The sequence below is a fragment of the Saccoglossus kowalevskii genome, chromosome 3 (assembly GCF_978046115.1).
Source record: "Saccoglossus kowalevskii chromosome 3, keSacKowa6.1, whole genome shotgun sequence".
Taxonomy (NCBI): Eukaryota; Metazoa; Hemichordata; class Enteropneusta; family Harrimaniidae; genus Saccoglossus; species Saccoglossus kowalevskii.
This window is the reverse complement of record NC_140643.1, coordinates 41,830,682-41,847,167: the sequence shown is the minus strand read 5'-3', so window position 1 is coordinate 41,847,167 and position 16,486 is coordinate 41,830,682. Positions and strand designations below refer to the sequence as shown.

The 16,486-nt window shown below is 31.8% G+C and overlaps 1 protein-coding gene across 1 annotated transcript; it reads right to left on the bottom strand.

Annotated features, from left to right (window-relative positions):
* Nucleotides 1-676: 676 nt before the first annotated feature.
* Nucleotides 677-15,811, bottom strand: LOC100371959 (formylglycine-generating enzyme). Its single transcript, XM_085497226.1, has 9 exons — nucleotides 15,754-15,811; nucleotides 14,268-14,842; nucleotides 10,119-10,193; nucleotides 9,568-9,650; nucleotides 7,792-7,914; nucleotides 7,043-7,157; nucleotides 3,343-3,456; nucleotides 2,668-2,727; nucleotides 677-2,374 (listed from the first exon to the last, which is right to left on the bottom strand). Exons 2-9 carry the CDS (start codon nucleotides 14,724-14,726, stop codon nucleotides 2,237-2,239), a joined length of 1,167 nt encoding a protein of 388 aa, XP_085353352.1. The 5' UTR covers nucleotides 14,727-14,842; nucleotides 15,754-15,811; the 3' UTR covers nucleotides 677-2,236.
* Between the last annotated feature and the right edge of the window lie 675 nt (nucleotides 15,812-16,486).

The following is a 16,486-nucleotide window of genomic DNA, read 5'->3' as shown; positions in this document are numbered from 1 at the left end:
AGTATAATGTTGTTAGCCTTGACTTTCCCTTTAAGTAAATCACAAGCACACCTGGAAGATTCCAACTGTCCTTCCAGAGTTGAAAACAAGTATGACCTGTCAATCACATTTATGACAGTTATCAAACGGCAATACACACTGTTTCTACCCATGATTCCATACACACTTCTATTTGCAGGGTTTGAGGTAATATGACAAAAGCATAGAATAAAGGATGCTGACAGATACAATAAAAAATAATGTAGCTACCAAGATAATTCGTTCACTAAATGGGAAAAAACACTCAGAGAACCTATGACTGGAAGGGCCCGCTCTTTAACAATTAGCATCCCTGTGAACACCGAGATAAAAGACAGTATTTTACCTCCATGCTGTGAAATAATGTAAATCAATTGTCAGTTACAAATACACCTCTCAGTTACAGACAAACTCAGGTCTCGCTAACTTTAAAATGCAATGGAACTGGCCAAAACCTAAGGTTCACTACTCAATACAAAGGTGGGTTAAAAAGTTGCTTTCTCTGACATAGAAGATCAATTCCTTTGATGTACCGCCACTGTTAGACCATCCTGGTAGAACATACCAGATTGCTGTTAAAATCAGGAATCAACTGCATTTTCAAACATCTTCCACACATATATGCCTTTATGTAAATAACAAACATTACAAAAACAAATTTTATCTAATACTATATTTATTGATCGTAATGTACAAACCCACTGGCATAAATCTTGTATTATTATTGCACCATTTGTGAAGATTTAAGAGATAATCTCTAAATTGTTCCAGACAATAAGATTCAAAAGCCAAATATTAAGCCCTTATTGCAACATAACAGACTGAAAGGAACACCAATCAGTATTATCAGGTTTACTATACTCCCTGCAGATATGCTACAGATTAAACTTCATCATCTTCTCTTCATTGCCACCAATATTTGGTTATATTAAACTCATATTTTAAGAAATTTATGTGATCCATCATAATTCATTGCTAAAAAGACCAAAAAGATATGATTTGATATTTTGAATGATGAAAGCTGCTACACTGGCCTTTTTGTGACAGATTTATAATTCCTACTGAAAATAAAGTAATATTTTTGTTTTCTGTATTTTATACCAATAATAATAAGTTATAAGAAAAAGACCAAAAAGATTTTACAACCATTTCTAACAAATAAACAGTCTTTCAAAACCGGCATTTTGCATGATTGCCTGTGATTGCATGATTGCCTGTGATTGCCTCACTATACCTGTTATATACATGTTCAAGAAGTAAAAGCACTAATTAGATTATATTTTAATGTCAAATACAACAAAAACAAGCCTTGTTTTTGGCTTGCATTAATCATTATAGCATAGCAGAAATATAATTTAGTAATGCATATACCTACCAACTTTAAGTTATTGTTGGTAACTGAATATTAGAAATGGAAGACATATGACATGTGAAGACAGAATTAGGCTCGTACAGTACTCCCAACCCTATATACCAGCAAGACATGCATCGTATTTTACCACTAAATGTGAAGTACTAGTATCCTACAACTTACACACTTGGCATCTTATCTTTGTAGATTAAGGTGCTAGTAAATCATAACAATAATATAATTATGTAATATTCATTTTCAAAAACTGAATGTAAATACTTATTCAAGTTTTTAATTGAGAACTCCCAACTCTCAAGTCAACTTCAGTTAAGCACTCTTAAAAACTGGTATATTTAGCAATTTGTACTACTTTTTGGAACGAAATCTGATAAATATTATCAATTTTACAAGATAATGGCATAATTAGTAGTTGTACAAAAGTGCACTTTCTAAGGATTATTTACATTCTTGAGAAAAGTTTCCTGGACTGACTATTGGTAGCAAAATTATAGCGTACTAATTAGTGAAAATTTATGAATGGCTTAGTTAAAGAGAAAAAACATGTTTCAATTTGTGTGTGTTATCTCATATATTCAGCTACTTCACAAGGGGTTTTGATAGGTGACCCAGCTACTGGTGTATTGGGCAACACATATTCTTTTTCACTTTGTTGACATGCAAAATAACAAAACAATGGAATAGTGTTATGCAGATCATCTCACCTGGCTAGCATCTTAGATTGTATAGAACATAGTAATAAACTGTTGAAGTCAAGTTAAAAAAAAATGAAAAGATACAAATCTGAGAGAGGCACAAGTTTAGACTGAAAAATAGCAAAGCAGGTTAGCAGCAGAAAATCAAAGTTGTTTATTTCGGCATATTTTCTATCTCAACACCTGCTGGTGGCTTGTCAATATCAGCAAAACAGCGGAATCCTAAATTAGATGCAGAACTATCGGGTGTATTCTGACTTCTAGCTGCACAACGATAACGATAACAGTATGACTGCAAAAAGAAAGAAATATTCACAATAAAATATTTATAAATTATACATGAAAGAATGGATGACTGTAAATATAATGGAGTGATGGTAGTGAACAAATTATAATCAATGTAGATACATTTCCATGGAAACCAGGGATATTCAATCTTAGAAACTAAGGATAATCAGACTCCTTTCCATAAAAAATAGGATGTGGTTACCTCCGGTCTGATAATTGTATTTTTGTCATTTCAGAAATGTCCATGCCTACTATTTAGCCATTTCTGTTAAAATTAATAAAGACTGTGATACTCACTGCATGACACATGTAGGAACCACCTTTCTTTACTTTATCTATGCCTGATGCTGGACCTTTCTGTTGAAAAGAACACACAGTACATGATTAAAGTTCAAATAAAAAATAGTATATAATGGTTCGAAAACAAAAATCAATCCCATTTTTCTTGTAATCTAATAAGCTACATGTACATAATACCAATGAGTTTGACACTGATACCAAGTGATATATAGGTAGGGTAGGTTTAGTAGAAGATTACAATAGCTGCATGTACCATGCATACATGTTATTTTTCCCATTGTCAGTGTTTATTGGATATATATTGCATATACTGGCATATGACACTCACTGCAGAAAAATGCATTCTTTCTCTCAATCTGTGCTCAATATATCAATTGTATTTGCTTGACCATTAAAGTACTACTGCAGTGTTCTCCCCAGAAAAAAAGTAATCACAATTTCTTGGACAAACTGTGTTATTATCACCTTATTATCCCATTTAGTATCATAGTTTATGAATGATTTTTTTTATGAATTGTACCCCCAGAAAGTACTAGGATGTGTAAACTTTTGTAGGTCATAAAAAAAGCATATTCACATCTGTTTTTGGTAGTTTTTAAGAAACATATGACATGGTGTTCAGGAGCAGCATGACAATTTTATTGACACATGCACATCACTGTGTTCACTTACTGGATTAACATAAAGATCAGCAGTATGACTTGTACCCCACCAATCGTTGGTCCATTCCCATGCATTACCAACCATATTATGTAATCCAAAACCATTCGGTGGATATGCCATCACCTATAATTTAACATATGACAAGAGTTGGCAGAGCAATCACATTGAAGACAGGAATACAACTGACAGCTGTATGTTTCCTCTGATGAATGCAATATTCTCCCAAATTTATGACAGTTTCTACACAATGTAAAATGTATTTTACACTTGTTTAAATAAGATATTATTCACAATGCAGTGTGCTGGTTCTTTATTTAATGAAATCTACTCATAAATACCAATAACTTGGCTAATATAAACATACCAACTTAATCAAAGTTGGCATCAGCATCATATTGCAAATGCTGGTTGGTTGAATTCTGGTTGAAAATGAACATTTAAAACAGTATTCATTAAGTTCTTGTGAGGGCAGCTTTATACACACCAAAAACCAAAGTTATTTTTTTAGGCATCTTTGGGATGGCAATATGATCAAAGCAGCACCATCATAAATTACAGGTCCATTAAGCTAAAAGTTGTATATCAGCAGGATATACCATACATCAAGTAAAAATAGTTGACAGATGGTGGATCAAAATATGAATACACCTCTGTATTCACATGACATATGGTCTCAATTCAATTATGACAAGCCATTGTCAGTGACTTGTCACATTTGTATTGACATTTGAAAAAATAGTACTTTAGTTTCCTCCATCTGTTTCTCCGCTTCCCTAATGAAAAATAGACTCCAATACTTTTGCTGTTTGATTTGCCTGTGTTCTGAAATTGGATGTGGTGCTTTGATTGGTCACATTTTTAATGAGCAAATTATGTATTCACTTCATTTAAACTTTATTTGCACAAGTTACCGAAAGAAAACAAAATCTCAATTGGCATCATCACCAATCGAATCTCACAAATCTTGTCAAATTGGTTCTATATTTCTTTTGATTTCCTTTGGCAGGGTGGAAATTTTAAAGAGAATTCAAGAAATCTATCTTTACTGGTGCCACTGACTTCATTGCACCTCGGAATACCTACATCAGTTGCACCATTTTCTCAAAACGTTTAGGTTGTTTCTTGCAACCTTGGCAGAGGCGTGGCAATAAGTTTTCGTTTCTGTCCAAAATAACTCGAGCCAAATTGAAATGTTTTATGATATGTGTTTTGATGATCATAGTTGTTTTATGATACGTGTTTTGATGATCATAGTTGTTTTATGATATGTGTTTTGATGATCATAGTTGTTTTATGATATGTGTTTTGATGATCACAGTTGTTTTATGATATGTGTTTTGATGATCATAGTTGTTTTATGATATGTGTTTTGATGATCATAGTTGTTTTATGATATGTGTTTTGATGATCATAGTTGTTTTATGATATGTGTTTTGATGATCATAGTTGTTTTATGATATGTGTTTTGATGATCATAGTTGTTTTATGATATGTGTTTTGATGATCATAGTTGTTTTATGATATGTGTTTTGATGATCATAGTTGTTTTATGATATGTGTTTTGATGATCATAGTTGTTTTATGATATGTGTTTTGATGATCATAGTTGTTTTATGATATGTGTTTTGATGATCATAGTTGTTTTATGATATGTGTTTTGATGATCATAGTTGTTTTATGATATGTGTTTTGATGATCATAGTTGTTTTATGATATGTGTTTTGATGATCATAGTTGTTTTATGATATGTGTTTTGATGATCATAGTTGTTTTATGATATGTGTTTTGATGATCATAGTTGTTTTATGATATGTGTTTTGATGATCATAGTTGTTTTATGATATGTGTTTTGATGATCATAGTTGTTTTATGATATGTGTTTTGATGATCATAGTTGTTTTATGATATGTGTTTTGATGATCATAGTTGTTTTATGATATGTGTTTTGATGATCATAGTTGTTTTATGATATGTGTTTTGATGATCATAGTTGTTTTATGATATGTGTTTTGATGATCATAGTTGTTTTATGATATGTGTTTTGATGATCATAGTTGTTTTGGTTCAATTTTAATACATTTATGCAGGATTTTAGGGGTTGAACAGATAAACACAAGTTGCATAAAAATATACAACAGTAGTCATCATGAAATATACTGATAATTTTTCTGGGAGTTTATTCTGACAAAAGAGTAAATTTGTGGAGAGTGCTATTTCAGAATGTGCATTTCTGCTGCGATCATGTCAAAAGTACAATGCAACATTATATCATCTTTCATTGATGAGACAAAGTATCACACACCAAATCTAGTTGCCTCCCGATGAGAAAACATCCCATCGCCAATAAGGGTGCCAGTGAACGATATTTTACTCAAACAACAAAATGCCTCCAGTTTCAAGGGGTTTTATCTATCTACCAACACAACAATTTCAACACAGCTATAGTAATTTTTCTTTGATTTACCGCGACTTTGAAAATGTAACATCAAGAGATACAACAACAGCAAATGTCTCAATGATTCTGTGGATCTTCCGCCAGTTGCAAATTATGGGCATGAAATTTATTGATTATTAAAGTGGGTGACTTTTGCTACTGACATCACGTCTTACATATGATTAGGTATTTTTTAAAGGCCAAGGGTTGAGATATGCAAATTTACAGTGGGTGAAACAGGAAACGTATTGCGCAAATGTACTAGAGGCTATTTTCAGTAGCGAAGCAGAGTAACAGACGGTGGAAGCTCGGGTCATAAAACAGGAAAGAATATCAATTTTAACACGAAAAGTCAGCTAATATAACAATGTACATATATTCACTAGTAGTCTGTCATTTGGTAGAACCTTGCAACTTAAAATGAATACTAGAAGTGTGAAAGAAATGTGATCCATACTATCAAAGAATTTGATAGGGAAATTGATAGCCAAACATGAAATGAACTAATCTGACAGAAGTTCACTAAAGGTAAACTATAAATTAAATATCAAAGCAATTGGTACAGCTATATTCAAAAAGTCACAAATAGAATTTTTTTTACCAAAAATAGGTCTTTTCAAAATGATATAATAATGTGTTTTTAAAAGGTAGTTGGTTAATTGAGCTATAATAAATTGTACTGAAAAGATAATAAGGCACTACATACAAATTAAACATACAATGACTCAATTAGTACCTACATGTATTTTGAAGTGCAATAATCAGTACATTGTCATTATGTAAATCACTGACCATTAATTTTCAGATGGGCTTTTATTTTTTAAAAAGAACATAATAGTGATTTACTGATCTGGTGGCACTGATTTTGACAAAGAAAATGGTGATTTGCAATTTGATACAAAATGACAAAACTGCAATGAGGCAATGGAAGCTCTTGTGACAATATGAACAAATCTGATAGAAGCCTATCTAAGGTATCCGCACAAAAAATATCAAGGCAATCAGGTTAGTTTTATCCAAAAAATTTTTTTAAAGCAAGTTTCAATTTTAACAGTATTTTACAACACAACATATTTGCTCCACCAGAAGCACATGCACTTTAATATATAAATGACAGGAGCGAGCCTTCATGAATAAATTAAAATTGTTGTTATAGAAATGAGAATGTTGACATTATGCAAATTTATGTAACAAATAATTTAAAATTGGTGTTATGGAAATGCCTATATTGACAATATGCAAATTTATGCTAATAAATAAATTCAAAATGGTTACCGGTGATGTTCCTGCAAATCCATCTTCAGCTGAATTTTCAGTTGGAAACACACCCTGCCATACATTCATCAACCATTTACCATTTGGTCTTAAACGGTTCCCCCATGGGTATGTTCTGTAAATAAAAACATTAGAGAATGTACTGCATAATCTGGTCGGTTTATCGGATGCTCAGTCAAATATAGTGTTGTATTAGATTGAAACCAAACTGACTATAGCCTGAAAATGCCAGTCTGAATGTATCTTGGCGACTGAAAAGTAGCTTGGTACCAGATTTGATGTATCCTGATAACCAAACTGAAATGTGATAAGGTTAGTTATCAGACTGAAATATAGCTAGATACCAGACTTAATATACACTAGTACCATACCAGATGCCAGTATTGTACTAAAATAAAATGTAGTCTTGTGCCATACTGAATAAAGTCTGGTACCAAAGTGTTCACACTAATCAGAAATATAGCATGGTACCATTATTAGAGATGCCTGCCCAGAACCAGACAAAATATAGTCTGGTGCCATGGTAATATGCCAGTCAGGCTGCAGAATAAATGTAGTCTGGTACCAAACGTAATGAAGCCAAATATAATAATACCAGATATCAAAGTAATATTGGACAAAATGTAGCAATTTATTAGCACTAACAGTTGGGCATCACAAACAATTTTATCAATTACAACATTGTAGTTTAACTAGTTTACACTAATCTATGTTTGGTAATAAAATTCATTGATATAATTCATACATACCTATTTTCTTTTCCACCTCTGGATGCATATTCAAACTCTGCTTCTGTAGGTAGTCTTTTACCAATCCATTTACAGAACTCTACTGCATCATTCCAAGATACATGAAGTACTGGATGATCCATTCTATTAAATAAAATTCAAATCATTTATTTCTTCTTAGTAATGCTGGAAAGAGTTATATAATCTTAATTGGTGAAATACTAGTACATGAGTGAGTATTAAAATGATAAAATGTCAAACTGGTCATTATTGTCTTACCAGGAAAAGAATGAATAGAATGCTTTAAATGACAAGAAGACACAACTACCATATTTTAAGTATTCAGTAACTGCAAATAAATTTTAGTTTATAGTTTTCCAAAAAATAGCATACAAATTCATTAAACACAACTATTTGTTATATACACTGGAATCATAAAGGAATAGACAGATATATAATTACATGTTACATGTTGTTTATAGTTATAATAAACAATAAATTATTATAATAAATTAATATTATAGTAGGGCTCACCAATACAGAAAGTTGTAATTTGCAATAAAATTGATGTCAAATTTGAATATCAAGATGAATGAAATATTTGTAAATAGTTCACACTATGTCAAAGACGATGGTACATATTAACATTTCAATTCTAATATTTTACATTTCAACTATTAATAATATCCACACTATACCAGTATCTTTATTTACTACATGGCCACATATTTTAGTGACTATTAATGGCATATTTAACTGCACATTACAAGATCTTAAGTTTTTAATCCAATAAATCTATGATAATCTAAATTGTAATTTATTTGTTATTTATTTTGCATTGCTAATACTGGAAATATGGAAATGATTGACGACTGTAAGTTGGGTACAAACCTCAACAGAGTGAACAAGCTCAGTGGGGAGACTATGCTATTTACACTATGAATTAATTCTCACTTTCCTTTTCATGCTGTTATCACATTGAAGCTTTGAACACCAAAGGCTACATTTGTTACATATCACGAAATTGCTTATTTTTTTAATGCATATTTTTTTCAAAAAGGGTCCATTATTTAAATTTTATCCCAAATTTTAATTGTAGAAAAATACATGAAATAGTGCAAATTTATGGTGGGGAACATTTATAACATTAGAAGAGGTAACTTTAATACCTAAATTAGATTTAAAAAAAAAAAAAAAAATATAGTATCATCAAATAGTATAGTATATAGTCATCAAAAATATAACTAGACTTTCAATGAGGGGAAATACTGTGCACAAATACATATGGTTATTTATAAATTAAAATATTGTTATTTGAAATGTTCCCTGTACCTTCACTAATTTCATGATACTATATATAGCACAATAAAGTGGTGGCTTACATGTCAAATGTCACATAAGCCATCGTGCTTGTCACTCTGTGTCATACTTATCAACATCTATACTACTGTGGCTGGTTATTACTTGTATTATGTAGCATTCTTTAATTTTTGTTCTTTGTTAAATTGCATCTTGTTATAATGTGTTATGTAATTAAAAGCTGGGTATAATACTGTTTTCATGAAAAACTTGAACAGTGACAACAATGTATGTCCCCCTCTCTGTCAAGATCATGGCGAGGGACTTTTCCCACTTGACCCTTGACACAGTACCTACTTCTGAATTCTGTATTTATAATAGGTAAGTGATACCATTCTAATCTTTTTATTTGTATTAGTTATTCAATCAATCAATCCATTTTTGAGCCTAGACCTATTGACTTTGGCTTCAAATACTAAAAAAAGGCAATATTCCTACCTGTCTGTTATGTTTGTGTCAGGTCCTTCTGGATGTTTCCAATCTGCACCAATAACTTTTAACCACCATGGTGTCTGTGCAACCTATTAACAACACAGATGCATTTATTACACATATTTGCTGCAAGAAATATTTATTTTTAAATTATAAACAAAATTGTTACTATTTGAAGGTAATAATTAAAAAACCACACCAAAATACCTATTATATTCAATTACTATTGGTTGGTAATGTGCAGCAAATTGTTATTTTTCCTGAATTTTAGGAAAACTCTTGAGAACCCACTTCAAAGAATGCAAACAGCCCAAAGCAGAAATCAGAATTTATGATTATCTAGAAAATAATAAAGTGCTTTTTTTTACAGCCAGAATGTTTGATTTAACTATGATTGATGGTCAATAAAGTTTGAAGGAATCAGCATAAACAATGAGTAACATTACAAGAATTGATCAGGATTCAAAATTGTCACAAACATGACTCAAATAATTTCTCCTTTTTAAATAAGTGTACAACACACCATTACAAACTGAAAGCATACATATTATACTTACAACTTCTGTTACAGTACTCAATGTTTTTTCGCTCACTCTTGCCTCTAGAACAAAGGAGTCACCAAAGTTCTCAGCCTGTTGATAAAAAACAATTTCCATTCATAAAGGCATTTGCAAGACACCATGGGCAGGAAGTACATTCAATATTTGCTGCTAAGAATGTACGCTATTTGATGATTTAATGTCTAGAAAGTTACTGTGAGTTAATGTACATAGACCCCAGTGAAATCTCCCCTTCTATAAAATTTTGCAATTTCCACTAATTTTTCATGAATTTGTAAAAAAGTTGTCTTTTGCAAAATTCAAGTGCTTTACAGTAATTCCTATTTTCTGAGTTGTGTACAACTTGGATTTGTTTTTAGTTTTTCAAAATTGAAATCCTAATTTGTATTTGCTCTATACTTAATATGGGAAATGCGAAGGGGCTTTAACACATTGGTAAAACTCATTACTGAATACTCAATATACCGGTATTATTAATTAAAACTTTCTGTCTAAGCAAAAGTTTTTAAAATGAGGAAGAGGTAGCGTGAAACTTCAGAAATAAATTTACTTTCACCGTAATATTGTTTCATACATCAAAACAGCAATATTGCCAGCTAGCTTGTATTGCTGATTGGTTTTCTTTGCGCATTACAGATTGTTAAAAGATTGTAACTGGTGAAAGCAAACTATTTTGAAAACAGTGCTTGTTAAGCTAAATCCAATTTGTGTAACAAAATCATTTTGAGAGAATACAGTTACTCTAGTCTTTAAATGAAGTCAGATACATTTCGTTTAATTTTTTGATAACTTTGCGATATGGCAATTTATATGACTGGATGAAATAAATTTAAAGATAAATGTAATTCTTCTAATTTTCCATGTGCCCCTCAGTATTGGTTTGGCATCCCTTTTTGATGTTGGTTCGACCTAAATGGCAGAAAAGGAAGATACAGAAATTGGTAGTAGGGTAATCATAGTTTTTGGTAAGGCCATACTTTTTTTATTCCTTGTTTCTCGAGTTTTTATAAGGCAATTTTTTTGAGGAGGAGGGCGAAAAATAAATAAAATTAATTCTTTTTTTCCCATTAGATTTGTGTGAGATCATTGATCGGAGAGAAGAAATGAAATACAATTTTATTCCATGTATAACCTTGTTTCTCATCTGCGCGAGACTTCGGTACTTTGATCATGATACTCCCACAAAAATGCAACTTGGATTTGTTATGCTACGGACGGTGAAAAAATGAAGATAAAAAAAATATTTTTTTAGCAATTTCTTGCACTTACAAGTCGGCTGGGGGGAGAAATTATGCTGAAATAAAATTTTATTTTTATTTCATTTTCGGCTCCTATTAATTCGGCGGGTTCGCGAAACAAGGGATAATAAAAGCCTAATTATTCAATATATCCAGACGTCAATGACATATACCTTTCATAAAAAAAAAAACATCTAGTTATATGTCCTTCAGTCCTTGTGATAAAGAAGGCAATTCTGTTTCTTTAAAGTGCTACATTGTAATTGAACTAGCTCATCATATTGATTTTTTGGCCTTTTTATATGAATATCACTTTGTGTGACCAGTACCATTGCAAAGCACTGCGGTTGCTCCCTCATATCTCAGGCATAATTTTTACAATTTTATTATCAAATCTATTGAATTGTGTTCAGGCTACACTCCAGTATAAACTAAGATTAAAGCTAATCCCATTTGATTGAAGACTCAGTTACATTTAGTAAATTTACAAAGAATATATAAGTTTATAGTGCTTTTAACTTTGATTTCACAGTACAGTAACCAGAAGGTACACATTTTAGCTCTATGATTGAATCATTTTGTTCAAATATCGGAGTAAAACAAGGATGCAACCTTAGCCCAAGTCTGTTTAATTTATTTATTAATGACCTGCCTGATATTTTTGATAATGATCATTGTGACCCTACACTGTTACACAGCACACCCATTAATTGCCTTCTTTATGCAGATGATATTGTGATTCTTTCAAAATCCAAAAGGGGATTACAAAACTGTTTGGATAAACTATCAGCCTACACATCAAAATGGCAGTTGTCTGTCAACACAGATAAAACAAAAATAATGATATTCAATAAGTGCAACAGACTCCTTAACAAGGAAATATTCTTTTATGAAGGGAAAGAAATCAATATAGTTAAAGATTTAAATTATCTTGGCTTAACTATGAGTCCAAATGGTAAATTTAAAGATGCAATGAAAAACCTAAAAAGAAAAGGAATAAAAGCCTTATTCTCATTAAAGACCAAAATTGGATCTGGTAATCTGGACATGTCCATACTACTGTCACTATTTGATAAACTTATCAGACCAGTTATTGTGTATGGGAGTGACATTTGGGGAGAAGAAAGCTCTACAAAATCAATTGTAGAGGATGTCCAGCTTACATACTATCGGTACATTCTTGGTATCTCAAAAAATACACCAATCATGGCAATATATAGTGAATTGGGAAAATTACCTCTTGACTCTTTTATTAAGAAACAAATGATAAAATATGTCAATCGTATTGCAAATTCCACAAATACTCTACTTCAAGAAGCATACTATGTCAATAAAATTATTAAAAGTAAATGGTTTAAAAAACTTGATCTGATATTAAAAAATATTAACCATTCTTATCTTTTAAATGAAACAAATATTATCTCATTATCAAAATTAAAAACAATTGATGAGAAATTAAAAGAAGAGTTTACAACTGAGTGGAAAAATGAAATAAATAATGACAATAGGAAAAAATCAAATTCTAAAAATAAACTAAGAACCTACAAACTTTTTAAAACCAAAATAGAACAAGAAAACTACTTAACAATTATGAAAAACAGTGAACTTCGCAAATCCTTAACAAAATTTAGACTTGGCAACCACTGTCTGAAAATTGAAACAGGCCGGCATACAGGATTGGATTTTAAAGACAGAGTCTGCAATATGTGCGACAATGACCATGTTGAAGATGAACAACATTTTGTCACAAATTGTCCTCATTACAATGAAATAAGATTAAAACTTTACATTGTAGCTAATAAACGTATACCAAATTTTGACAAATTTAGTAATGAAAATAAATTCATATCATTACTAAGTGACGAGAAAATGTCTATTCCTTTAGCGCAATATTTAAAAAACTGTTTTAATACAAGACAGCAGCACCTACATAAACTAAGCCAGTAATACATTCCTTGTATTCAAATTATTATCTTTTTTTTTTTTTTTTTTTATGCCTTTTTGTTCCCTTACTTTTTATGTGGTTATTTTTCTTTTACTAATATCTGATTTGTAACCCTTTTCATCCCCTCCGGGGGATGTTGTGTGTTAATAAATAAAAAAAATGATTATAAAACGGTAACAATACAAATGAAGAAAGTGTGAGTTGTTGAATTACAGGAAGTATGCAGCCTCATTGTCTACCCATTTCATCTCAGTGGACGCTTAACCCAAGCTAACCGTTTCCACATACTACATTAATTAAGCAAGGTACTCGTACTTGTTGTTTCTCAACTCGTACTAGGCATTCAGGCTTGTTGTCTTAGTATATGGAATGTTTTTGACCTTTTTGTAAAAAATTATTCTGCCCACATTACATGTGTAAAAAAAGTGTGAAATCAAGGATTGTCACTATATCAAAGAAAATACTGACAGTTGCACATCTACGTTTTATATGATTTGTAAAGACTGTTAGTACATCCATGTTTAGACCTGTAACCAGTTCCAATGAGATAATCTCCTGACATATATATAACAACTACAGCAAGCTGTACAATAGACTACCAGTATATATATGGTAAAACCATAGACTCCCCACTATTGGAGGGTCTATGGTAAAACATGCCTTTTTAGCCAGCACATTATCTTAGCTAATCTGTAATCTCGCTAATTCAAGACGTCGGTAATTTAAAATAAAGACTATTCTCACAATGAAATTGTTGACACTTCAACTAAGTTGAGTTTCTGCTACATGTAATTCATGCATTGAGCAAAATTCGCTAAAAGTATATGTAGCTATCTCAAGGTCTTTTACAGTTCATACATTCAGTTCATACACAAACAAAGCCTTTGAGAGAACGAATACGACAACGTAGACTATTTTTGTGATCCGAGAACGAAACAAAATAAACAGATGTTGTACACTTACCTCTGTTACATAACCTGTATCATCGACGAACAACTGAAATTCCCTGTTACTGACTTCATACTTGTCGGCAAAAAATGGGTCGAGTTTTACTTTCCTGGCAGGACCTTCCCCATCGAAGAGTACACCCGGTGTATCCGTGCCCATCGTAAACGTGCCGCCTTTTATATAAGACATTTGGTTGGTTCTTGGATACACGTTTTTCTCTTCTTTATACTTGTCTGCCGGAGATTCATTCGCATGTTCCTCGTCGTGTTGTTCAACTCCATGATGATCATTCACTTCACCGCCGGATTTGTCTATCTTCTTGGTATTTCCACGATTCAGGCCAGAACAACCACACCCTGTATCACCCTCTTCTGAATCTGGAGCTGTGTCTTCACTACGAAGGAGCGTCGGATGAAGGACGAGAATCAAAACAATGCAGCAGACGAGAAACGATGTTGTCCATTTCTTCGCCATTTTATCCTGCGTGTTGTCGCTTGGTGGCGCTGTGAATCAGGTAAGGAAATAGCCTGTTTTTTTTCACGTTGAATGTGTTGATGATGCTAAGCAGAGGAAACGCAATTCACCGACAACTGTGAGTAGGAAAAAACGACGTGAATTTAAAATTGAATTAAATTAAATTAAATACATTAACATACGAGTATTATGCCATTTTCTCTCGGTGATAATTGTCCATTGATGCCCGCATAGTTGTTGCCTATATGTAACATCTGTGACCACGGCTCATTCCGCGCATCAAAAAAGTATTATTTATTTTATAATATATCACCACTTATAATCTATAGACAGTTAAATGAAATAAAGGAAAAGAAAAGAAAAAAACACATCAAAGTCATGTTTCATATGAATAATTAAATACTACCAATACTAAACACACGTCATCGTTTCATTATTACTCGTGTATTTGCCCACGTAGCCTCTTTAACGTATTTAGATAAAATAGTATGACCTGGGGATGAACTTATTATAGGTCTCTGGTGGTATTTAGTCAATGTTTGTTTTGTTTTTAATCTATCTATGAGCACGTCATTTTGAATGTTTAGCCACGATGCGGTTTTATGATATAATTACACCAGGATTCGTGGCATTTGGTAGCCAAGTTGTAGTTAGTTTGTTCTATTATATATATTATGAATACTGTTAAAATTACGAAGCTGCAGCATAAACAAGTTGAACTCTCAAGTTACCCAAAAAGGAAAACAAATATACTGACATTTTTCATAATTGTGTAAGGGATACATACATAATGGAATAATAATTTACTTCTGTTTTAAATCGACGACGGGATCTCGATACCACGTACCATACATAACGTAATGTTTTACAAAGAATGATCAATAGTTTGCGTGGTTGTTATAGCTACTCAAATATAAGCGTCAGCGAAATTCATTTTATGAAAGATGGTGAAATTCCATATGCTATATTCGTTTTAAAATTTTCAAAGTTGGTGACCCTTATATTACAATACTTGTATCAAACTTACCTTGGAATTCTCAACCTTGCACACGTCGGAGCTCGTTCAGATTGAGCCTGTTCAATACGATACAAACTATTTTAAAAGATATCGTCACGTGATGCATTGGCGTTCATTAATTCTTGTACCAATATGAATAATTTGCGCCGAGGCGCCGTCCTAAAATACTCGCCACGTCATATGCGGGCATTTCGGACAAGTTACCAATTACCACTCTTCCATGTCAATGTGATGAACACAACGTACATGAGAGGTGAATGAGAGGGGTGTTAGGCAAGTATTCCACTACTGGTGGAGTATTAATAAATGTACAAGACTGTATATGCATATATTTATTTATAAAACATTACTACTCACAGTAGCTAAATTTATTCACTTCGCTTTTAAGAAAACTTCTCAAAATGTAATGATTATTTTGTCTTGTATATATATATATGGTATTTATTTACATACCCAGAATATTTACATACATTATTTATATTTAAAAATAAAATTACAATTGTTAAACAATTGACAATTCTTGTAGCTCTTTTCGCAATTTCATTGCGTGAAAAGTAAAGGCTCCCAGTCTTTGAAGAAGATGTGTATTGTTATTATTGTATTGTAGCTATTAATTTGTAATATTTACTGACTGTTGTGGGGATTACAAAAGTTAGCAGGAATATATTTTATTCTAAAATTAACAAAAAAAGGACAAAATAAGTAAAAATGGTATTCAATTTTCAATGTTGTTACTGTCGCA

Excerpts from the sequence above, each read along its gene's own strand:
- LOC100371959 (XM_085497226.1), bottom strand. The coding sequence starts at position 14,726 with ATGGCGAAGAAATGGACAACATCGTTTCTCGTCTGCTGCATTGTTTTG. Across the intron at positions 7,915-9,567 it reads GACACAAACATAACAGACAG|AATGGATCATCCAGTACTTC; the intron begins GTAGGAATATTG and ends TTTATTTAATAG. Across the intron at positions 7,158-7,791 it reads AGAGGTGGAAAAGAAAATAG|AACATACCCATGGGGGAACC; the intron begins GTATGTATGAAT and ends TTTTATTTACAG.